The sequence below is a fragment of the Pagrus pagrus genome (genome assembly GCF_965226575.1).
Source record: "Pagrus pagrus genome assembly, chromosome: 17".
Lineage (NCBI taxonomy): Eukaryota > Metazoa > Chordata > Actinopteri > Spariformes > Sparidae > Pagrus > Pagrus pagrus.
The window spans coordinates 10,552,218-10,577,609 of NC_140201.1; the positions used below are offsets into that span (position 1 = coordinate 10,552,218).

Below are 25,392 nucleotides of genomic sequence, written 5' to 3' on the forward strand. Positions count from 1 at the left end.
GATGAGTTCAGATGATTTATTGACAAAAAGAGTTAAAAAATGTAAAAGGTTAGTGAAAGTCAGTAGTTTTGAATATTAAAGGACTGTGTAGTTTGGGGGAATACAAAACAAACAAACAACAAAAAACAATGTCACAAATAAAACAATCAAGTGAAACACTTAAATATCCCTGTACTGTACTTTCCCATCACAGCTCTGTGGAAATGGGTCACACACACACACACACACACACACACACACACACACACACACACACACCCTTGTATTATTCTCGCGGATGAAACTGAGCCCGCAGCAGGCCCCGCCCCTCGGAGAGCCTCTCCACCAATGGAGTCGCTCCTGAGGCGGGACGAGGACGACTATCCGATGTGCTGGCAACAGGTTGCGCTGGTCGCGGAAGGGGGAGTGAGAAATTTCCCGATGTCCTCAGTTCAGTGAGTTACATCTTCCTCATCCCACCAACACAGTACAGAGCTGCTGCCGCTGCTGCTGCTGCTGCTGCTGCTGCAGGCACGGGACGGAGCTGACCGAGGAGGGAGCAACACTCCTGGATTCATCCTCACAGGTGCGGTAGCAGAAGTGTCTCCACAGCTGATCATGTACTTGTGTGTGGAAAGTGCTGAGAGCCATACTGTGAGCCCCCGTAGTGCTGAGCGGGCGTGTTTTTACACCGTGTGGATACGCAGGGATGGACACCTGTGGCTTTAGGGTTAGATTTGCTCATGCTCGGCTCTCTCCTGCCCACGATAATGACCGAGAACAAGCTCATCAGGAGAGGAGAGAGGAGAGGAGAGGAGGAGGGAGCCTTTTGTTGTTCGCTCACAGCTCAGTGTCCGCTGCTGCCTATAATTGGATCTGACGGCGCTGCGTAAAGAGGATATGAGAGGGTTATTATAGTAAAGTAAAGGCTTCAAATAGGATGCGGGAGGCAGGTGTGCTCAGCTCGTGGTCCCGCAGGCTCGAGTAAACAAGCCGGTGGTGGTTTCGACGCGCGCGCACCGATACTGGCTGACCGGATAGGTGGGTGTGACGCAATTAATCCAGGAGCCAGGCAGGTGCACGGGGGGGGGCACTCTGCGGTGTGCTGCCTCTTTATCTGACATGTTGAGATGAATTTGAAAAGCGGTTTTATTGAATTTATGAGTGAAGCTCACAGGGAAACACAGCCCGGGCTGCAGTTTACATCTGTGCTGCTCTTTCCTCGGTTACCTTCCAGATAAACTGCTCCAGAAATAGTCCTGACCTCAAATGTGCGCCCCGGGCCCAACTCGGAGCTCACTCTGAGGTGTTTAGGTAAACATGTACTTTTAATGAGAGGACTAGTGTTACCATGGTGTTGCTGTTTTACACAAGAGACCCTGCACCCACAACAACAGCCTGAAATAACTGGAATAATATCAACAGCAGTGTAGTGTAGTCGAAAATGTGCTGTTTTATTTCTATTTACATGGACACTGTAGTTTTTGGAGAAGAAATTCAAATTTACAATATTAATGAGGTGATAACACAAACTCAGACATATTTATTTTTTCCATAACTGAATAAACAAGCTGTTGGCAGAGGAAAATAAGGTCCCAGAACACTGTTTGAAACTAGAGAGGTGGCAGGGTCCGCCACATATAAACAAAGTTAAACAGTTGCTATGGTTTGCTAGAGATTTGGAAGTTCATTGATGCTGTGTGCCAACTTAATTTACTCGGACCCAGTGACATATTTACTTACACTTACACATCTGAGCGAATATTTCAAGCATTCCCTTTATTATGATTCCTCGATTATTCAAACAGACCGTGTAGTTGCAGAGATACACTCTGTTAATTATCGAGCAGAGACACCAAACAGAGGCTAGTTGTTAACAGGTGAAGGTCAGTTTGTTTATTCAGTTTGTTCAGTCGTGAAAACGAAGAGAGTTTGTTTATTTAGTTTGTTTAGGGAATCATATGCGGATGTGTTCATTCAAAATTGTGTAAATTAATTATTATTCCCAAGCAAATTAAATGTAAAAAACTTAGAAACAGGAGGTGATTTGTTGATGTTTTTCTGGGATGGACCAGGTTCATTTCATATTTATGTGTCTAGCAGACTGACTCTTCTGATTCTTTTGGTTTCAGAACCAAGTTCGGTGTTATAGATTCTGACTCGTACGAGCCCTCAGTCAGATAATGGATCATTGAGTCAGGCAGTCTAGACTCTCTGCTGCTGGGGATGGAGACATTTTGCAGATAACTTATGCTTTAAAACTAACAAACTTTGCTCAACAAGGCTTTTTTTTGCACATGTGAAAAGTTACACCTGGTGTAATGCATACTAGTCAAACAATTAATTTCATTTAACATCAGTTTGATTACATCATATGATTGTGCATATATATGTGACAAATTATGATTTATAAATTGATTTCAGAATCATGTTCATGAAGGTCGCAAGAAACTCGTTTCTTAGTGAGTCTGATCAATACACCGCTTTCAAGGTACACTTTGCTTATCTTTTGTATTGAGTTCTGCAATATTAGTGCTACTAAAATATTTATATGCATATCAAGTTTCATGTCAGTCGGGACTGAATATTTTGTAAACCTGTAACAAAGACTTTAACCTAAAAGACCCTTCTGTTGTCATTCCTTTAAGGCTCATTGTAACTCGTAGTAATAATGAAATGCCTGTCCCTAGATTGGCCTTTAAAATTCATAAACAACACATAAAAGACATATAAAAAGACAGAACAATGTAATATGGTTATCCAGAACCCAAAAGATAATCAATCAACATGGATATAAAACAGAGAAATGCAGGAAAATCCTCTTTTTTAGTGGCTAAAACCAGCGAAAGACAATAAAACAATTACATCAGTCGTCAGGAATCTATTCATGTTTATCATATTAATCAGCGGATCTTTTTAGGTGACATTACTTTCAACCACATCACCCAACCCAAGTATGAAAGTAGCTCATCTTCTACCCAAGGTCAACAGAAACTGTGGCAGGAGGTTGAAGACTAGATGTGTGGTGCGAAACAGAGGGAAAAGGAGCAGTGCCTGCTGGGTGAGGAGAAAGGGAAGAGTGATGGCAGATCGGCCCGTTTGGTGACATTCCTGTCTCTGTTGACACAGCCATTCCTTGTGACAAGAGACAGGAGATGAACCAGTTGTCACCAAGCAGTGCTGAACGTGTACAACAACAACTGAGCCTTTGTTGAAATTTATCCAAGGAGCTTATTTACACCTGGGAGCTTTGTGTGTGACCGGTGATCTAAAGCACCTTGAAAACCTTTAAAACAGACCGTCACACCATCGTGTTTTGAAAAAAGAGAAGCCCATTTTTTTTTTTTTAGGATCAGATGGTTCGTTTGATGTCCAGTGTGCAACACGGTCTGCCTGTTGTTGTTACGCTGGGAATTAATTTGGCTTTGTATTTTTAGTCTCCGGTTTGTCGTCTTTTAATTAGTCTCCTCACTTTTTTTTTTTTATTTACTGCCTGTGTGGACAGTTTTCCGCATGTGCAGGCTTTACAGTTGCCCTACTTCTCGGTTTCCTCTTAATCTGTCCTTATTAATACAAATGCAAACCACGCGCGATGCCGTGTGTAAAGGGAACGTCTGGAATCCTAAGAATGTTTTTTAGGAAAGACAAAGGCCGACTTTGATTCACCAATCTAACCTTGGTGCCGGCCCGAGGTCCTTCGTGTTACACTATAACCAGCGGCCAGTCAGACTCGGTTACATTTTAATTCCTGTGGGAGACACATCTGTAGGTGCTGACTGCAACAGACTGGGGTTGAAGGACGTTGGTGAGCTCTGTAAAGCAGCTTAAACAGCGCTTAAATACAAGAAAAACGCTGTCATGTGATTAACAGGATTCCTTACTTAATACTTTCCTGCCACTTATAGAGACACAATGCTCGGTGATGCTTATAAGATGGACTACCTGCTACCAGATGGGGGAAAAGGCTGGTTTGTGCGTACGTCTGTGTTTGTGCATACACTCGAGCCGGTGTGTGTGTGTGTGTGTTCCCGCACAGCTCAAAGTAAACAGTCTACGCCTGAGTGACTCTACTCTGAAGTCTGGTGACTGGGGAGACTCTGGCAGAGGCAGAAAGAAAGAGAGAGAGAGAGGGGAGGCCCATTCCTGACATAGCCCCCTATGTTTAATGCTCCACAGAGCCGGGACAATAGGAGGAGTATTCACCTTCTCATAGTGTTCATCACCAAGCTCATTTTCAGAGCACATAAGGTGGACGTGCTGAGCTTATACTGCTAATATCGCAGCCGACCGAGTTGTTTAAATTGAGAATTAATCTGCAAATATTTTGATTGTCGATTGAATAGATTCAGTCATTTTTCAAGCAAAAAAAAGACAAAAGTAACTGGTTCAGGCTTCTCAAATGTGAGGATTTCTCTCACATAAAGAATATATCTGGGTTTTGGGATGATAGGTAGATCAATCCTACATTTCCCATCATTCAACAAATAGCATCATTCTCTTCTGACCCTCGTTTTTCTGGTAAATGCTCACGTCTTTCAAAATCTTTTGCCATAAACTGAGTACTTCTTCTCATGACGAGTAAACTGACCTTCATTTATTAATACCTTTACTCAGGCTAAAAGCCTCATTGAGATTGAAATCTCTAATTCAAGAGTGACCTGAGCAAGAGGGCAGCATACATATTGTTACAACTGTAAACACAAAACAAGCATACAATATGCAGCTGTCAGCACACTACGAATGAGTGAACACGGTATCAAGTGAATACAAGATCAGGGGAAAAACAACTCATCAACTCAGACAATGTCAGTTCCTTCTCTACATTTTTCCAGGAACAAGGGGCAGAATATTTAAAGCTAACTGTGGGGATCAACATCTGTATAATATGGTGACAGTGCAGGCCATAGAGCAGACCACCTTAATCCAATAATGATATAAAAGGTGGTCAGAATGAAGTGTTTCCTTGCCTGAGGGAGAGTCAGGATTTGTTTCTAAAAACAGAAACCTAATCAGGACTCCAGGGTGCGACTGCTTTGGACGCACATACACCCTAATATCTCTCAAGTGCAACTAAACATTTTCATCTGTCCCGCCTTAGCACTGGAAATTTAGCAGTTTATTTTTAAAAATGTCTTGTTATTTAGAAAAACATGAAGAAAAACATGTATTTGCAGTTTTACTCCTCTTTACAATCATGCATCTAAATGATGTATTGGTGCACCTAAATGAAGAAGTTAGGCGCACAAGTCCATCCAGTGTAAAACGTTAGTCTGTTGAGGTTGCTGATACTGTTGTATAGTGATTGTGTATTGTCTTGTAACTGTTTATTTATACTGTAATGTTTATTTTCTTAACAGAGACATGGTTTCTGTCTCCTGCCCAGCAGGGTCTATATATAAATTAGCTTATAGCTAACTCTGGCACAGCTAAGAGGCTGTCCCTGTCAAATAACCACATAAATAAATAAAAACGAAACAAAATAGAAAGCAGATTTTGATAAATTATCACAGAGATTATTTACATATATCGAAAACAGCAGTGGTCCTAGTGTGGAACCCTGTGGTACGCCTTTTGATACAGGAATAAAGAGAAAGACCCAGAATATCGTGTGTGTGTGTGAGGTGTGTTCATGTGTAGAATCAGCGGATTTCCCCTTTAACACAATGTTAAACAAGTTGTTTCAGTGTTTGCCAGTAAAACACTAAAACAGTATCAGTTTCTTTTGTTCCTGCGGCCTCTCGTAGTGCAAATATAGCCGATCCACTCCTGTCAAGTCAAACACACACTGTACAGTAAGTCCTTGTTCTTCTGTTTTCCCAGTTAAATAAGTTAAATAGACATAAAGATTTTTTTCTCTCTCTCTGTTTTCAAGCTGTTTGAAAACATACAACATACCAAAAACTCAGTGAATGAGTCGAAATAAGGTTTAATAATGCACTTTGATGACATTGGTGTGTTTGAGGCACTCCAACCCTCAGGAGAAAGTAGGCCTCATCTTGAACAAAGGGGTTCTTAGTGCCCCCGGTGGCATATTTGACACGACATGAATACAATTCATTCTTGTCGAGAAGGAATTCAACCTGTAGAGCAGTCGGAGAAGATGTCTGCTCCAGTAATCTGATACATGAGCTGAGTCAGAGTAACTTCCCCTGGGAAGAAGTGGGAAATTTACACAAAAGCCTGAAACTGTAGGAAGGAGGAGCGACACATGCAGGTTAAAAGGAGGCATCTGAGGGAATAATAAAACAAATGGTTTAAGAATTTATTCCTCTGCAAATCTCTACTGTGAAATCGATAAAAATAAGAGTCTGAGCACCTCGACTTTCATGTTCAGTGATCTCGTTGCTTTTACAAGCTTGTTCAACTCACCTGAATTTGCATTTCTGCTCTTTCCCCTCCCTGTCCGCCCAGACTGCTTGCACAGAAACCAGGAAGTCAACATGAGCACTCTCTCCAACGACCGGAAGCCTCTTGTGGATTACGGCGTTCAGATCCGCTTCATCAAGGACCTCCATGACACGGGCGGAGGTTATCCTGACAAAACCAAAGCAAACAACAGTGCAACTCCTCCGACCAATAAGTACGGGGTGGCAGTGCGGGTTCAGGGGATCTCTGGGCAGCCGTATGTGGTCCTGAAAGATGGCGAGAAAGGTGACTCTTATGGAGTCCAGCTAAACACTCCCACACCCAGCTCAGGGCCACCTTCACCTTGCAACAGCCTCCCAAAACTTAATAGCGAACCAGCAGAAATCACAAACCCCTACAGCGCTGCTCAAAGTACAGCACACTCTCCTGTTTCTGCAGCAGAGGATGAGGATGGGGAGATTTTTGGGAGCCCGCTGAAAAGACCTCCGGGGGACGGTCAAGCTGGAACACAGGGAGAGGAGGAGGGTGGAGAAAGAAAGGCAGAGAGGCCAAAGGCTGAACCCCAACTCAAAGCCAGCAAAGCAGAGAAAAACAAAGACTGGAGTAGTAATGAGAAGTATAATGAAGCGGGGCTGAAACCTGTCAAAGTAAACGGTGTGGGACCACGAGGGGCCAAGCCACCTGGCTCTGGTTTCACCGGCTCTTTGGGGAGATACAGTGGGAAAACTCACAGTAAAGACACCCCTTCGGAGTCAAAACCTCCACCAGCGTCAACTGATGGCGAGCCCATCCCAGCAATCGACACCAACTCCCTGGCTCCCATCAACAAGCTCATCAGTAAGTTCAACAGCGGCACGCCGGGCAGCGCTCCGCAGTCGAGGGGCCGCTCCGGAGCGAGGCAGCGCCTCAGGTTCGAAGAGCGCAGGAGGTCCAGAAGTCTTGATGCCAGAAAAGATGTTCAGCCTGAGGTTTCCCTTCCCTCTCCCAGCTCTCCGACTCTAAATCCCTACGCTATGCCTCTGTCTACCTCCTCCAATCTGTTGACGTCATCTGCCCCAGCGAGCGGCAGCCTGGGAAGGAGCCCTGCATCAGTTTCCAAGGTGACAGCGCTCGAGGCCCCCAAGCCGAGCTTTAAGTCACCAGGGAAGTTTGTTACCAAGGACACCAGTCCAGCTGTGGCAAAAAAGCCTGTGAGTAGCAGCGATTGTGAAGTTATTTGCAGGTACTTAATTGTCTCTTTGTTTGTGTCTTACTTTGTTTTCTCTCTATTTATAGGAAACACTGCCGAGGAGTCAAAGCACCGGGGTCATCGATGGGGAGGATGCTCAAGTTAAACAAGCTATTTTCAACATCCTTAAAGACGGGTAAATAAACTGATATAATGATGTTACTGTGTATGTGTGCATGTGTTTTTCCTTTCTGATCCTCTGTCCACTGTTTCCTGATCAGCACCAGTGAGAGTGAAGGATCCCTCAAAAGAAAGGTCAACCTGGTCTACGACACAACGAGCAGTCACAAGGTACGACAAAACATTAAAGGCAGTCGCCTTCTTGACTACATACAACAATTATGACATATTTCATATCATTTTACATCATCAAAAATGTATATTGTGTGTTACTAATACACATGACTCTTAAACAGAACTAGAAAACAGTATCAATGTGATAGTAGGAGTCTCCTTTTCATCGCTTTTTAGATTGGGTTTTTAAAGGATAATGCCACCACTTTTACACATTAAATTGTGTTTACAGCTCTTGGGGAGTGCAACAAATGCACAAATGTAGGCAACAGGTTTTGAAAAGCAGTCCACTGGTCTATCATGCAGCTTTATAACGCTGTTGGACTCAGTTTAAGAACAAATGATCAAAATCAATACAGTAGAAATCGAGATATCACCTTTTTTATTCCACGCATTCTTCTTCCTTTTCAAAACCTGGTGCCTACATTACCCACAATGCAACATAGCCAATGGGTGGCATCACTGGAGGCAATTTATGAGATGAATATTTGAGTTACAGCCAGTGACCTGTTAGCTTAGTTTAGCATAAGGACTGGGAACAGCTAGCTGGACATGAGAGCGGTATTGATCTTCTCATCAACTTCTGGCAAGAAGGTGAATATTTCACAAAATGTAAAGTAATTTGTTTTTACATTGATAGACAAGCTAGCAGCTGGCTATCGTGGCTGCCTCTGTTATATTGTATTTAAGTAAGATGGTAAAAAAACACCCGAATACTGAAAATAAACCAGATCTTCAGAGAAATTATTATTATTATTATTATGATTGTGGTGAAACTAGTCGTAGCAGTGCCTGCCTCAAAAATACTTACTTCATAATAAGTTTGCTTGTCTTGTCTTCCGGAAACGATTGTCTACATACACTATATAACACAAAGACATGACATGACATGAATAACAGCACGTAATCCAATTAGCTTCTGTGGTGTGCCGTTTCAGCACGTTGATCAAACAAATAGTTTGAAAGTAGTCGTGTCTGGGATGAGCGTCTTCCTCTCGGCAGAGCAGCTCTTGTGATGGAGCTAACAGATGGTTGGCAGCAGGTCCTCTTTTCACAGAATATGAAGTTTCCTATTTCATTCACTTTGTCTCCAAGGATCCTCTTTTGGCAGGCCAAAAAATGCGAAAATTAAGCAGCATGCTGAGTGCTCCTCTGTCAATTTTGGTGCCGTCTTTGCTCCTTTGTGCCCCTGTGACACCTTATTAAAATAGATTGCCGTGTGTTTTTATGAGCACGAGCACACAACGTCCTTTAAATTTGCATCCTTTTGCATAAATCTGCATTCAGAAGTTATTCCTTTGTGTGCTCAGCCTCTTATATTACATGCACTTGATTATGTATGATCCCTTGTTATGTACTTGTGACCATGGCTGCCTGCGAATCATTTGGCCGTCTTGTCTCTTGGCAACGATGCACCTGCAGAGGGAAGCTGTTGAGGGCTCAGTGTGTGCTGAGGACGCAGTCATTGAGAGCCATCAATAATTGAGTCGGACTGGAACCCTGCACCAGCCGGGGGTTGGCTCGCAGGATGGGACAGATCTTTCTCGGAGGGGTTTTCGTTGTAGAAAACCACCATGTTTTTCATGGCGGTAACCATGCTGAGCACTTTGGTAGATTTAGTGGCGGATTTCTCTTTCGAGCAGTCATCTCAGGCTCTTCAGAAGCGATAGTAACAGCGACTGAAATATCCACGGCCGACATCTAACCGCGGGATGAAGGGGTTTACAGTGTTTTTAGCTCGAGGCTATTTATTTTCCAGCTCTGCCTCGAAACCAAAACATTGGCTTTTGTCTGTATGAAGCCAAAACATAAGATCAGAGCGGGATCAGATGAGTGTGTACTATAAAAGGCTCCTCCAAAAACTGTTTTGGGGCGTCTGTGATGCAACAAATGTCCGGACTAATCTACGAATACATGCTTGGTCTTTGACTTCAGAGAGAGTTATTTGCATTTCGAGGCTTTTGGACTCACAAGTGTACTGTAAAGCAGGGTTCACATTCCCTCTGCACCACTAATGTCTGAGGCTGTCTCTAAGTGCTCGTGATGTGTTTTGACTGGTTTAATGCAGTGTTACCAGTTAATGTGTTGTCAGTGGGAGAGTGATGGAGTTAACGCTCCGACACCCTGCCCGTTCTCCTGGTTAATTGGGGATCGGATGCTGGTGTGTTGGGTTACGTTAGTCCGAGATAGTGATGTTTGTGTGTGTCTTCAATCAGGTCTCACATGTTTACAGGCTATGATCATGTCAGCCTAGGCGCCATAATTCCCTGTTTTATTTGAATAGATTTGCAAAGTAGGAGGAGCTTTTTTGGTTCCATAAATAAAAGACTCATTCAGTTTTCCTGTAAACACTATAATCTGACTCACGGTTGGAATCAGCATGAATCTCGAATTCAATTATAATAACAAAGGATCAAAAGTTGTTTTAGAAAATATCTGGTTCTTTGGTTAAACATTTTAAAGTTTAACTGGGTGCACATGAAGATTAAAGGGGGTAAATTAACTAGGACTCCCAGGGTGCATCATCATGAAGCTTAACCTATGTTAAAGATATAATATGTAAGAATTCTGCATAAACATGTCGAGAACCACTTAAATAATCCTAAATGTTTCCATGAATGTTCAAACGCAGAGAAATCCACAAGTAGTGTCATTTGGTGGCCTGTCACCACGATAGGGAAGTCGGCCAACGAGATTAAACACAGCATGAATAAGACTTGACCGTGGGATAATTTGCGTTTATTTACATTACTAGCTCGCAAGCGACATCACGCAGCAAGGGTGTGTGTGTGTCTGTGTGTTTGAATTCAGGTCAATCATTTAACTCAGCACTCACTAGAGACACCGGTCCTCTCTCTCCCTTTTCCCCCTCTCCTCTCTGTAAGGTTACATTCATGAATTAAAGTACATGTCCCCTCCAGCTCCAGTCAGTAATCAACATCAGAGAACATAAACGCCCGACAGTTGAGGTCACCTCCGCAGATCACTGCTGCAGTCAGGTTGATAAACGGGAGTGAAGATAAATCCACTTTTTAATCCCATAAGTTCAAAAGTAATCACTGAGCTCTCCTTAACTACAACTCCCAAGGTGCTCTTTGGCAGGAAACAGGCTTAAAATTGCATTACAGGTGCCGCTAACATTAATGCTTTCTAGAAACAGCAGCTGAGGCTCATGGGTATTGTAGTATTCCATGCCAAACTAATGAACAAAACATGATTTCTCAGAGACAAAGTCAAGATGGCTCCAATTTATGGCCATAATGTAACTTATCTGGCAATTATATTATCCGGGTGAGTGTTGGGTTTCTATGTGAAGTTACATTGAGGATATCATTGATAGAAAAGTTTGAAATCAGAATACAGAATGGCGAAAAACACTTTCGGAAACCAGCTTCTCCTCTCACTTTGCAAGTTTATACTTTTAAGGGCCCTGGTGCAGTAAAATTATTCATCACTTCATGAGAAAAAAGCAACGTTAAGAAGAAAGCCTTCAAAATATACCTTTATTTTCTGCTTCACTATTCTTTTAAGCATCTCAGATCTATCTTGTGATCCCTTGGGCAGGTCCTGACCCCAATGTTTGGAGCCACTGCACTAGAGGCTTTCAAGAGCAAACGAGCCATTATTTTAGATCAGGTTTTCACTGAATCTCCTTTGCATTATGTAATCACACCATCTTCTAGTATTTATGCAGACTACTAATGCGTTCAGCAGGGCAGGAGGGTCTCTGTTACAGTGGATGCTTAATACACACAAGGATAAAGCTGATGCAATCCACTTTAAAGTGCTTGTAGATATTCTCTGTTATGTTATCTTCTGTTAATTATCAGTGAGCAGCTGAAATGTCCCAGGACGAGATTATCTACAAACTGTCCTGCAGGGAACGAGAAGAAAATGAAACAAATCTGTGCAAAATACATCTTCATAATCCATCGCTGATAAGTAACGGCACTGCGAGGTCCCCCGAGGAGCACAGCCGTCCGTGATCCTCGCTTTGTCTCTCTCTTCTGTCTCTGTGTGTGCATCCCTGTAATGAGTATGTAGGAGGATAAGAGAGGTTTCATGGGCAGAGGCTGCTCTTGTACAGCTCTTCCTTTTCAGCAAGAGGGAGGCTTGACGAACGGCGGAGCGGTGTGGGCGACGTTGCTCCGACTCTGCTCGCCTGCAGCCTGTCAGAAAGAGTTGTTAAGTTCGGGGGGGGGTTGTCTGTTTGACGATGTCTCAGCGCACTGGCAGGGCCTCTTCCTCCCAAAGATTTTTTGACTGTCAGAAACTAGGGCAAGGAATCCAAAGGCGGGGTTTTTCTTTCTTTTAAAGTTTCCGATGATAGAGAGTGCATTATGTATTTGCAAGGTCGACGAGTTTCCAGTCCTCTCTACGTCTTTGTGTTCTGTTTTTGTCCTCCATCTCTCTGTCGCACCCTCTGTCTCGTTCACACACTCTCAATGTGTGTGAGCGATGTGTGTATACATGTTCAATGCGTGTGTGTTCGTGTTTTGAACAGAGGGGAGGACCTGATGGGGTCTTCAAGAAGGGGAACCTCGAGGAGCTTCGGGAGCAACTCAACCGCTACAAGAAAGACCTGCAGCAGGCCCATGATGAGTAAGGACGTGTGTGTGTGTGTGAGTGTGTGTGTGTGTGTGTGTGTGTGTGTGTGTGTGTGTGTGTGTGTGTGTGTGTGTGTGTGTGTGTGTGTGTGTGTGTGTGCGCACGCATGTGTGTGTGTGCGCACGCATGTGTGTGTGTTTTGCATGCATCACGCGTGCATTTAAAAGCTCCTGTGGCTTTTTTTTTGTCAAAGGATCATTTCACTTTTGCTTGACTGATGAGCCTGTTAATGAGTCTGGTGTTGCAGTATTAATAATGTGTGTGTTTCTGTGTGTGTGTGTGTGCGTGCGTACGTGTGTGTGTGTGTGTGCGCAGACTGGCGGAGGAGCGTATGTCCAGAGAGCTGTCGGAGTCTCGTCTGCGCCTGCATGAAGATCAGCTGGCTGAGCTTCAGGAGGAGCTGAGGAGGGTTTCAGAAAACTCACCTCACTCAGACTCACTGCAGACGGTGCTTACACACACAAACACACACACACACACACACACACACACACATACACACACATAAACATTTACACACTTGCACACTTACACTTAACTCTCTCTGTTTCCTCTCTTTCTGCAGGATGTGATGAGTCTGCAAGCCGACCTGGCCGAGGCCGCCATGCTCCGTCAGCGCCAAGAAGAGATCCTCCACCAGCGGGAGCGGGAGCTGACGGCCTTGAAGGGGGCGCTAAAGGAGGAGGTGGAGTGCCATGACAGGGAGATGGAGGCCCTGAGGGATCAGTACAGCCAGGACATGGAGAACCTGAGGCAAACCATGGAGCAGGTCACACAGGTGAAGCACGATCTCTTGCAGTCAGTCACAAAAAACTGGACTGTGTTGAAGCTCTTATGTTAGGACTGGATTTTACTGAGAGCTCATCGGTTTTAAACTTTAGTGCATTTTTAAAATATAAAAAAAAAATGTCTTTTGGATTCGTTGAGAGTGCAGGTTCAACTCATTAGCAGATATGATTAAAAAACACTGAAGACAAAGATAAAAGCACAGAAACTGTGCAGCTGAAACAAAGACGATCCAAGAGACTTTAAAAACTGCCTCTTCCGATGTCGACTAATGTTACACTGCAAGAATATTGATCAGTTAAAGTGAAAAAAATATATAAATCCTCAGGTTTGTTTGATGTGAGTTCTTACGAACGACCTGTGCAGTTGCTTTGATGGAGGATGAGTGTGTTTTTGACCAGATGATCCCTGAAAGAGATATTGTAATCTCAGAGGAAGTAACCGGTCCAGTAAAACTGGAATATGTAGGTTTAACTCTGAGCCAACACGAGCAAGTCAGTAAACTGAAAAAGAACAAGCAGGTCAATAAAAAACAAACAGAAATTTAGTGAAATCAACTCATCTTTTCTGATTAACTCAACTCAAACACACGTTTTATTTATTTTTAAGTTGATTAACCTTTAAGTTTCTAGTTTTTATTTTCAGATGAGACCCTTCTTTTTGTTAGTTTGAAGACAGCACTATGCCGGACACTTGCTGTGTGTCTTTAAAGGATAAGTTCACACAGAAATGTAAATTCAGTCATTATCTACTCACCCTCATGCCGACTGAACGTCAGGTGTAGTTTTGTAGTCCACAAAACATTCCTGGATCTTCACAGCAAAACAGAGTTGCAGCTTTCTCCCGAATAACTATAGTAAATGGGGACTTAAAAAACATGAAAAGAACAACCGAAAAATTTAAATACAATGGCTCTGTGCAGTTTGTCAGTCTCCTTTATGGAGCCATTTTATGTTTTTTAAGTCCCCATTTACTTGTGTTGTTGATGAGAAAGCTGCAACTCTGTTTTGCTGTGATGTTTTGTGGAGTACGAAACCTCCCCCGACTCCCCATCAGCATGAGGGTGAGTAGATACTGACTGAATTTTCATTTTTAGGTCAAATTTTCCTTTAAGGCTATTGAACATGGTTTCTCAAATTCAGATCACTCGGTTTCACAAAAACTCAGAGAAGACTTCGAACTAATTATTCAACTGAACTTCGGTTCACCACATTCTTAAGGCAGCAGATTAACTTACATTTTTTCAATTAAACCAACTCAGTGTTTGTTTTTTACAGTTAAGAGCCGGCAGATTACAGGACAAATAAACCAGGAAGGATTTACAATCTCTTTGACAGTTACAACAAAACCTGCAATGCAGCAATCTCGATGTTATCCCTCGATCACACACAGATTTAGACAAAAACATTCAGAACATTTTTTCTTTTCAGAGTATCTCTTTGTACAGGTGAAGCAGGAGAACAGTCAGGTTATTCCTGTCAGCCACTTTGTGTGTCCTGCATGCGTTATTAAGGCGATATTAAATTGTGCTTTGATGCTGCATCCGCCCCAATTATACATTCAGGTTTTGTGCTGTCATTATGTGTCAGCGTTCAAACACTCAGTCAGGGCAGCATACGGTCAGGCTGAGCCTAGTGAGCAGAGTCAGAAAAGAGAATTTTGCTTTGTGTGATTGCAGCGCAAAAGTTTTCCAGCCGAGTTTTTATCTTAGAGCTTCTGTTTCCGCCAGTGGACTATTTTTGTAAGCTGTGGTGTAGAGGAAATTTGAGGCAGATACGTAGATGCAGGAATAGATCATTATGCATTTTGAAATTTGGAAACCGTAACAGCAGTGTCAGGGAAAAAAAGTAACATCCAGCCCGAGAGCAGGAAATAAGCAGACAGGTTGGCAGCTGCTTTTTGATGCGGTGATTTATTTGGCGTGAGGAGGATTAAAGTAGCTCCATCTCGTCTGATATTTTCTGGCGTTATTTTTTATGTAGAAGTTTTTGGGGTTTTTTTTCCGACGTTGAAGACACGCTGATGAAGGCATAACACGAAAGGATCTCTGTTCTTCTGTTCCCTTGTGCTGAACATGAAGAACTAAAAGAGAGTGTGTTAGATTTGGGTGTGTGAGGCTCTGTGTCATACACCCACTCCCTCAACTTGTTATATAATTTTTCTGTGTGCGTTTGTGTGTGGCCACCTTTCAGTCCCAGGACCAGATAGAGGAGGAGAGGGAGAGGGTGAACGCCTCCATCCTGACCCTGGAGGAAGAGCTGGAGAGCTGCAGAGATCAGGGGGAGCAGTGGAAGACGGAGCTGGACGCCACCGCACAGGAGCTGCACAACACCACGCAGGAGTTAGTGTCTATAAGTCGGATGTTTATGTGATTATGTGCCTTATTTTAACACGTATGAAGTGATGGCAGGTGACCGTAACAGATATCGACAACAGAGACATTTGTGACCCTGTTCAGTCAGCGTAAAAGCAGATAAACTTCCAGTGTTCAAAGAAATCAAAAAGGACTGTACTGTATAAGCATGAAGTAACATTCAAAGACCATGAATATGGTGGTAAATCCGTGTTTGTTCTTAAAACCTCAGATAGACATGTATATTTCTCAGCTCTCATGCTGAACTAAGCCGTAGCATCACTTTGGATCCATGAAAAGACAAACACATCAGCAGAAAGACGACTGTGTCACTGGAAACGGGCACATATTCTCAGCTGCTCTTTATTGTATTAAACTGGCAGATGTAACACACTGCAGCCTCAGTCAGGCATCAAACGCACCACGTTGTATTTGATATTTTTACAGTCAGGCAAAGACTTTCAAAGACTCAATGACAATCTGTTAAACCATACTCTACGTGGATATACTGAAGATTCTGGCTCATTTCTCCTGAGTTATTTTTAATGCATGCACTCTTTCACTTGACTTTCCATTTGGCAGGAGCAGGAAGCACTTCAGCGGCCGAATGTGAGGGAGAAAATCAGTCTCACTGTGTTTGGTTTGAGTAGTTTTTAGTCCGTTTTCAAATCAAAATCTGAACTTGACGTATTTTCTTTTGAAATTCACTCGAGAAGCTCAAATGTCAGAGTGGATTTTGTATCTGATGACGTCTTTTGATCATCAGATCGATGAACCTTTCACTAACAGCCATCCGCTGATTATAAACCCAATCATGTCGATCCTTCAAGCGAGTCGGCAATGAGAAATTCTGATTCTGTCTTAATGAGGTTATATTGATCAATCATCGTTTGATTGTTTTGAAAATCATTTCCTGATTTAGAGGATAAGTTCACCCAAAAATGAAAGCGCCAGAAATGTTTGGTGGACTACGAGACTTTACCTGACTTTCCATCGGCATGGGGACGAAAAGATTACGACTGAATTTTCATTTTTTGGGTGAACTTGTCCTTTAATTGCCAAGCAACACAACTGATTTTGAAGAAATAAATTATGCATCTACATTTAAGTGGTGTAGCGCAGTAGTTTTACCCTTGTGCTTTGTTTGTCGTGTCGTGTGTTTGCAGTGTGTTGTGTGTAGTTTATCAAACCTCTGTTACCACTGTGTGTTCTTTAGCATTTACTTTCTTTCCGCAGCTTGCGTAAATCCCGTTTGGAGAATGAAGAATTCGAAGGCAAGCTGAAGGATCTTCAGGATTCACTGCTCGTCATGAAGAAACAAATGCCTGCATCTGACGATGACCATTCTTCGGCAGAGGTAATTCACATGTCAGTCTTGAGGAGGAGCAGAGATTACGCTCGCTGTGTGGGTGAAACACAGGAGCTCACCTCTTCTGTCTTACAGCATCTTTATTTTCTAATCCGTCAGAACGGTTGGGTTGATTCATTTTTTCCCGCACAAATGCACACAAAGTCATACAAATACACTGTTCTGCACCCAGCCACATTCCTCCTCACCACACACACATTATTCATCTTTGATTGCTTATCCCTAGGAGCTTCAGCGTTGCCATGATGATCTGAGGCGCGCTCGCACCGATCTGGACAAACAAAAGGGCGAGTTAGACGAGAAGAGGGAGGCACTTCAAGCCCTGAAGAAAGCGAGCGGAGAGAAAGAGGCCGAGCTTCTGTCTGAGATCGGCAGGCTGAAGGAGCAGTGGCAGAAAGACAAGGCTGAGCTGGAGAAGGCGCTCGAGAAGGCGAAGGAGGTGACTCTAGAGAAAGAAGTGACAGTTTCTAGAAAATAGAACAATCACCTCAAGACTATTATGCTTTTTCATTTTTTCCCTTTCCTTCAGTGTTTTATATATGTTCTTGTGCGTAAAAGGTCTTGAAAGTTCGCACCAGAACACAGAAAACACCGCTCCTGAAACGCCTCGTCAGCAGTCCCGCCTTTAATTCTGTGACTTTGTGACATCACACTGCGTCACCGTGTCAAACATTAGCATAATTTATGCTTCACGGCTAGTTTGGCACGTAAAAATTGATTCAGCACAGCTGCTCTGTTGTTGTAAGTGGTGCTAGCTCAGGCATGTATGAGCTGACCAATCAGAGGAGAGTTGGTATTGAGAAAACTAGTGAACATGTAAACATATTCTAGTAGTAACCCAAAATGAAATGATGAACCTGAATATGTCTACTTTAGGGGATTAGAGCATTCATTTAGATGAATGTCATTGTTTTAAAGTAAAGTTCAGGTATTTATAATCTTGTATAACTAACTAGTCATTAATTCTGCGTGTTTCGTCTCTTCATCCTTTCCTCTCCACAGTCTTCAGGAAAGACTGTCGTGGACGGCACCAACCTTGAGCTGCAGGAAGCAAACACTCGCCTCAGAGAGAGGCTGGCCCGCGTGGTAATGCACACAAAAAAGACTTGCAGCTGTACAGACACACACACATGCATGCAAAATAATCTAAACAGACATACTGTACGAGAACAAAAGAAACGGCCTCCCACACAGACTCTATTTTCAACCCCAGAGATGTGAGGTAAATTAGATCCAAGGAAAAACTCAAAACATTTAAGCTCAGAAAATAATCCCTCCAAGAGGAATTTGCATAAGATGTGCATTGTGCTCACTGTGTGTTGGAGCCGCGACGTATTACAGCTGTTTTAAGTGCTATAATCTCGTTAACTTTGATGTGAAATGATCATGTGACGAGCGCAGGCATACACAAATCAGTGTAGGCGTAAAGCCAAGACAAATCAACATATGTTGAGGATGCAGAGTTAGATTTAGGCCTGAAGTTTGAATGCAGTTTAACTGTCTTTTGAAGCCTTTTATTATGTACCGCTCCCCCTATTTCACTTGCCAAACATATAACAATACAGAGTTGAAAATGCTGGAAAAATACAAACTCGTTTGCAGCGTGGTAAATATTGTTTTTTTTGTCTTTCTCCAGACGAGGCTTCACTCCAGCACGCACCGGAGCTCGGAGGCTGAGGAGGCGGTGGAGGCTCTGGAGGACGAGAACCGCTCCCTGAAGTCTCAGCTGGAGGAGGCAAAGAGAGGAGCCACCCGGCTGACTAAAGAGAGGGACGAGCTCACCCGGCGGCTGGAGGAGAGAGACCTGGAGAGGGAGGTGCTGAGGAGGGGCAAGAGTGACCTGGAGGAGCAGAAGAGGCTGCTGGACAGAGCCCTGGAGAAGATTAACAAAGAGGTGTGGGAGCTTGAGGTTGGAATAACGTCCTGACATATGTAGAGATGTTCAGTCATTCACCACCGTGTCTCACCGTGTCCGTCAGATGGAGTTGATGATGGGAGATTCCCGTCAGTCGGTGGCCGCCCTGCAAACACAGCTGGACGACTACAGGGAGCGCTCGAGGAAGGACCTGCAGGAAGCCCAGCGCAACAGCAAGGACAGGCTGGCCGAGCTGCAGAGGGCTCAGAGCAACCTCAAGGCCCAGCAGGAGGAGGTGAGGACGGATAGGGTGAAAATTAGAAAAGAAAAGGAAAAGTTAGATTTTAAAAGTTTGATATTGTTTTAGTATGTTTTGTGAAAATACTAGATCAACAATACAAACTTACCTTTCAGCCTGTTTTTCTAATACAAGCAGTTTAAAAGCCTTGTTAGCCGTGTGAGCAGCGCAATGTCGGTCTACCTGTTGGCCATAGGTAGAGGCATTCATGTTCCCCAGATGGGAATACTTGTGAGTTTGGTAATCCCCTGACTTTTCATCTATCACCATCATATGGTCTAACATTTTGGTTTATGACTAAATACCGGCATAAAGAGTTACATTCACCAGGCTCGTCTATATTTTGTAGGGACGGGGGAAACAGTGTGGAAACTAGCATCTAACATTAAGCAACTTCAGTAACTGTCCTATCTGCAAAACTAAAATAACTCAAGTCCTGCATATAATTTACGCTACAAGCCATATGAGGTTGTCGTTAACGGTGCCCTCCATCTTGTTTTTCAGGTTTCCCGTCTGAAGAAGGAGCTGCTGGGGTGCAGCGAGGAGAGAGACAGCGCCCAGTTGGAGAGAGACCTCCTCAACAACCGTTTCAAACACTTAGAGAGCGAACTGGAAACAGAGAAGAGCACCCACACTGATCGCACCAGGGAGATCAGGGGCCTGGAGGTGAGGCTTCGAGGTCAAAGGTCACGAACTGGGGGATCTAAAGTTGGGTGGGACTAAATTAGGGATACAGTGTCAGCATATGGAGTTTAGGGGTGAGAAATGGTCAGGGGTATCAAGTAGCTTTGAGTTTAGGCAGATAAGCTGTAAAAAAAAGAAGTATGTGAATCTGTTTATCTGTCGGTTCACAGGATAAAATAAAGACACTGGAGATCGAACTGGACGAGGAGAGGAGCAGCGCGGAGCTCCTGAACGACCGCGTCACACGTAGCAGAGATCAGGTGCCGCATAAAAACATTTGAATACACATGCAAATAAGCAAGAAGCATCTCCACCTAATCTGATAACAGGTTGACTGATATCGTCTCTCTCTTCTCCCTCTCAGGTGGACCAGCTTCGGTCAGAGCTGATGCAGGAGCGTTCAGCCAGACATGACCTGGAAATGGACAAGAGTGCACTTGAGAGACAGGTACTGGTCATTCAATCAGAACCATAACAAACACACAGTGAGAGGAGCTTTTTTTGCTACAGCAGTAGTTTATTCACCTCCCTGTCCCCGTCCTCTCCCAGCTGAAGGAGCTGAAGTCTCGTATGGCCGACATGGAGGGGCAGACTCGGCCCACAGCTGGAATCAGCCTGCTGGAAAACAAAATTCAGGAGTTGGAGGAGAGACTACGCAGTGAAGAAAGGTCTGACTCAACACACATGACAGCTCAAAAAGGAAACCGTCTCTCTCTTAGTATTGAAGTCTTACTCTTTTGGGGTGTATTTCACTGAGTCAAAGTAACAAAAGTCAGCTCTCACAGGCTGTCACTCATGGTTAATTCACTGAAAGGCTTCTTTTTAGTAAAGCAGCCCTCATCGTGATGTTTATTTCTCCACACAGAGAGAAGAGCAGCATCCAGGCGTCACAGCGACGAATGGAGAGAAAACTGAAGGAGCTGAACGCCACGTTAGACCAGGAGAGGAGCCAGCACGTAGAGCAGAGGGATCAGGTAAATATCAAGACGAGCACATAAAATTGTCGTTCGTGTTTGTCTCTTGCTCCTTGATACCGCTCTCATGTGTGTTTGTTGAATATAACATTTCATTTATCCGGTTGACCGAGAGCTTGTTCAGTGCTGCAGTATAAGTCCTTAGAGATGGATTGTTTTTAGAAATGAGACATTAGTAAGTGTGTGCAAGGGCTGCAATGTATTTTCCAAAATATTTTTTTATTTCAGACGGGTAAAAATGTACTTTTCCTGGAGCTTTCTGAAGGTTCCTGACTTTTACCTGACTCGTTTGTACTAATTTACTGGTTTAACACAATTGTAATTATGCCGTAAGAGTTATTGATTAATACCGTTTGACACACACATGCTGTTTAATCATTAGCACAGTTCAAGCAGAGCTTAATTGCTTCTTTTACAAAAGACTAATCTCATCTGTGCTCCTCCTGACCCAACCTCACTCGGTCACCAGAACTCCCCCTAACCTCCCCTTCCCTATCGTCTTTCTGCTCCTGTAGCCTTTTTGTACGTAGCTACTCCCCGACAAACCCACTCGCCATTAAACCCCTCTGCCCGTCTTACTCCTTCCCCCACGTCTTCACCTGTGACCTCCTCTGTTCCCCTCTAACCCCCTGCCTCTCCCTGTCTTCATCCCCAGCTGTCACTGCGTGTGAAGGCCTTGAAACGACAGGTGGACGAGAGCGAGGGGGAGGTGGAGCGCTTGGAGGGAGTCCGCAGGAAGGTTCTCAGGGACCTGGAGGAGCAGCAGGAGCTCCAGGAGGCGCTGCATGCCAAAGTCACAGCCCTGGAGACTGAACTTAAGTGTGTTATGGTCCAAACTGCATGAATTCTTGTTGATGTTAGATCATTTTAGGTCACAAAAACCAGAACTTAACAGAGTTTGTTAAGTAACCAGTGTCAGTACTATGTGTCCTCTTTACACTAGATGGCAGTCTATAGTAACTAGCTGGACACATGGCTGCATTCACCGCGCTGCAGTGTATGAAAGTAGAAGAGTTGAGTCAATGTTTGTGGATTTTCTGCTGTTTGCTTTCTCTCAGGCGGAGATCGCAGCAGACGCATCGTGCAGCTCTGGGCTCGTCCGCTTTAAGCTCCGAGGATGAGGACGGTTTCTACGACACCAGCAACATCACCTCCATCCTGAACGAGGGCCACCTGCAGACCACCAACTGCTGAAGGAAGACGACGGCGTGAATGAAGAGACCTAAAAAAAGATTTGTAAGTCAGAGAAAGGTACTCAGGGCATCAAGGACTGTGAAGAACTCGGTTGCCATGCACTACAGATTTGCCTTGCAGTTGTTCCTGGTTTTATTTTTAGCACGGCGGTCCACCAGAGACGGGTCGTCAGGATAATTAGATTGCGTTTTTGGAGCCTTCAGCTGTGATTACGATTGCTTCAGTATTGTCGTGTGTTGTCTGTCTTGAGATGTCTTGAGAGAAAATTATTTTCTCATGTGTTTCAGCTTGTTTTCAGAGAGGATCTTTGCTGTCTCTTCTTTGTATCGACTATAGTTACTGTACACTACTGTGGTAGCACATTACTGTGGCATGGTTTCAGATCAGAGGTCATACAGTAGACTTGAAAATTGCTTTTAAACCAAAAAATAACGTTAGCGTATTTTTTGGTCACATTTTATTTTAGAGTACACTAATACGTGTTTACCACAGGGTCTTAATAAAGCTGTACAATAAAATAAAGTGAAACAACATCATAGTTTCTCGTAGCCTGGATGTTCCCCGTAGGTCCCATGGGGTTTGTTGGTTACTACTACTAGTACATAACCACATGCTTCCTTGTTAGCGCCTCATTAGACTTTTTAAATTAGGGGAGGTTAATTAGCGACACATTACAAGAAAACTGTACTGCAAAATAGAGCAAAGACCATCTTTACCTCCTCCCTGTGAGACCCTTATTAAACTTGCCTAGAGGTTTAAAGCGTTTCTTTATTCTTCTACCTGATTTGACCAAAAGTACACCTCATTACATGTTATCAGTGTACTCTGAAATAAAGTGCGACCTATTTTTTCCTCTTGTTCCGGTCTTATATCTGTGTTTTCTTACGCATGATGAGTTACTTCTGTCAGTGTTGATATTAGCTGCAAACGTTTCTTTGCGTATTGAAAGTGATGTTTTGTTCGTTTTATTACCTTTTGAATGTGACGATGACGGGCCGCCTAAACTGAGCCTATATTTTATACGCTGTATTAGCTGTGCATTCTCAAGACAATCAAATATACGCAACCCAATCGGCAGAGTAAGTGTTGGCAAAGTAGGTTTCCACAAAACAACAGATAAGTTCAAACTTTACGTCTCTTTATGCTGCAGCTGTCTTTAGTTTCAAGTTTCAATTTTCCTCTTTGCAACAATCTTGTTAGGTTTAGGCACTAGGTTTAAACCACTTGGTTCGGAAAACATCTTGTTTTGGCTTAAATTCTCGTTTTGGTCACAACAAAGCGGCTGGAAATTGTCCCGTGGTCTCCTTAAAGTAATAAACACGTACATGTTTGAAAGTATCTTTGGTTTACAGAAACTTAAACTGCCAACAAAATGTCATTCTGGTGACTGGGCTGATGTACGTACAGTAGCACTGTGTCCTCAGAGATTAATCCTCTCCCTATAAATTTTCTACTTTAACCACCGTATTTCCGATGCGGTTTAATATATTGCTAAGCTTGATCCGTGTGCACGTTTTCACTCAGATGCCTTAAAAATCCGCTTCATGTCTTTATTTTTACTCGTTGTTGTGTCTGCATGTGTTTTGTTTATATGCTGCTGCTGTAATGGTTTAAGAAGTATTTTATACGCTTGCCTGTGCTCGCACCTACTGAAAAATTCCTACTGAGAGAATCATTAGCTCTGGAAGCATTCCACATTTCTCTACGTTGCACCTGGCCGTTACGTTATGAATGTTGATTATAATCTCCTAATGACATTTTAACGGTGTTATTACGATTTAAACATGTCACTTTTGAAATTTCTATTTGGGCTATTACAAGTAAGGATGCTGTTAAATGTTTATTGAGCTGCTGGTGACATTTGAAATGCGGTGCTTTGTAAGTTTTCCCCAAATTTTTGACAGAAAATTGAAGTAAATTTTGGACCGTGTGTACAATAAAAAGAGGTATATTATATGTTTTCCTCCTGTTCTCGCTTCTTTGTTTTCTTAATATACGTATATTATACAATACACATATTTTAGAGGGGTTTTGGGGCATTTTAAAGCAACAATATGTAACTTCTGTGAGAAAGATAGGTAGATAGATACCTATAGATGCATCAAAAGTAACATACAAAAGCCTCTGTAACTTTAGACTGACGGCGAGGCAGAATAATGGCACAATAAACCAGCCTTGAAAAGACAGCGTAAAAGGGGCTAAACTTGAGTCTGGACAAAGGTGCGTGTGCTGTACTCTTTTCCATCAGGTCCAGTGTCAACCCACAGTGTCAGTATTTGACTACCTGGGAATGAGACTCCACACTCATCTGTATTTCCTGAGAAAGTTACATGTTGTTGCTTTGAGCATTTATTAAAGACAGGTGAGAGGACGAGAAATGAGGCAGAGCAGTGTGCAATAAAAGTCCCCAGGTAAAGATGGGTTAACAACTTTATTTAGTCTGTCAGGTTCCCTTATGATCTTTGGAGCCGGTTTCTCTTACCGCAATCATTCCTCTTTTCATTCAGACGTGAGGCTTCAGCAGACTAAGTTAGACAAAACAAGTGGATTTCTCAGAAGATTAATGTCTTCACAGCACGCAGTCATCTTTTTTTGTCAATATCTCCTACTGTGGAGAAATGCGGAAAAAACAAGGATATTTTGAACTAACTTTGAAAAATTATCCTTTTGACTTCACTCAGGCTGAACATATTAGCTTCAGATACACTTCTGAATACATTATACACAAATCAAGGACTGTGGATTTTGTTCCCCACACCTTACATTGAGAACACGTTAAAGGCGGGAACCTTTTAATGGCCAGTATCTACAGGAGAAATGATCACAGCAAGAAAAACCTGTTCCACTGTTTCTATGGGGACCTAATTATGCTACGCTATTAAAAGCCTTATGAAGAGCGTTAATCTTAAAGTGAACTCCTTTTCCCCTTCTTATTTCATAAAGTTGTTTAGATCGTTCCCTGTAATTCTGTACGAACCTGAGAGGGATTATCTTTTTCGATAATCAAGTTATGCTAGAACACCAGGTGGAAGATTCAGTGATTTGCTGGGTGGGTGTTTGAACCATTATGAATACCCACATGAACCATCTCATCCCAGGGGTGCGGCCACTGCATCATACCTGCCTGCATTGTCTCTGTGAGGGAGGTGTGCCAGTCAGCAGCAGGCCTGGACACTGCACTGATGAACTCACCTCTGATTCCCTCTCGATTAAACCTGGATTGCACCACTTCCACCTCTTTGTTTCCAAGCAATCAGCCAGATTAAAGATTTTACACTGACATACTGACACAGCTTCCCCCTAAAATGATAAATACAAAAGTCTCTACATCTGTGAATGTTTGACTAAAAATGCTCTGGCAGTCCATTAATGAACTTTATTTAGCGGATTGATATAAACTGTCA

At 43.1% G+C, this 25,392-nt stretch overlaps 1 protein-coding gene across 1 annotated transcript; it reads left to right on the top strand.

Annotated features, from left to right (window-relative positions):
• Positions 1-381: 381 nt before the first annotated feature.
• Positions 382-23,942, top strand: cgnb (cingulin b). Its single transcript, XM_084380150.1, has 20 exons — positions 382-565; positions 6,391-7,535; positions 7,621-7,709; positions 7,795-7,864; positions 12,372-12,469; positions 12,791-12,923; positions 13,041-13,253; positions 15,454-15,602; positions 16,851-16,971; positions 17,210-17,422; positions 17,986-18,069; positions 18,620-18,877; positions 18,963-19,133; positions 19,641-19,802; positions 19,991-20,080; positions 20,185-20,268; positions 20,370-20,488; positions 20,686-20,794; positions 21,450-21,613; positions 21,853-23,942. Exons 2-20 carry the CDS (start codon positions 6,420-6,422, stop codon positions 21,986-21,988), a joined length of 3,579 nt encoding a protein of 1,192 aa, XP_084236276.1. The 5' UTR covers positions 382-565; positions 6,391-6,419; the 3' UTR covers positions 21,989-23,942.
• Positions 23,943-25,392: the final 1,450 nt, after the last annotated feature.

Bases quoted from the DNA above. Each gene is read 5' to 3' on its own strand.
- cgnb (XM_084380150.1), top strand. From the start codon at position 6,420: ATGAGCACTCTCTCCAACGACCGGAAGCCTCTTGTGGATTACGGCGTT. The intron at 15,603-16,850 runs GTTAGTGTCTAT...TTCTTTCCGCAG, and splicing joins CTGCACAACACCACGCAGGA to CTTGCGTAAATCCCGTTTGG. The intron at 20,269-20,369 runs GTACTGGTCATT...GTCCTCTCCCAG, and splicing joins AGAGTGCACTTGAGAGACAG to CTGAAGGAGCTGAAGTCTCG.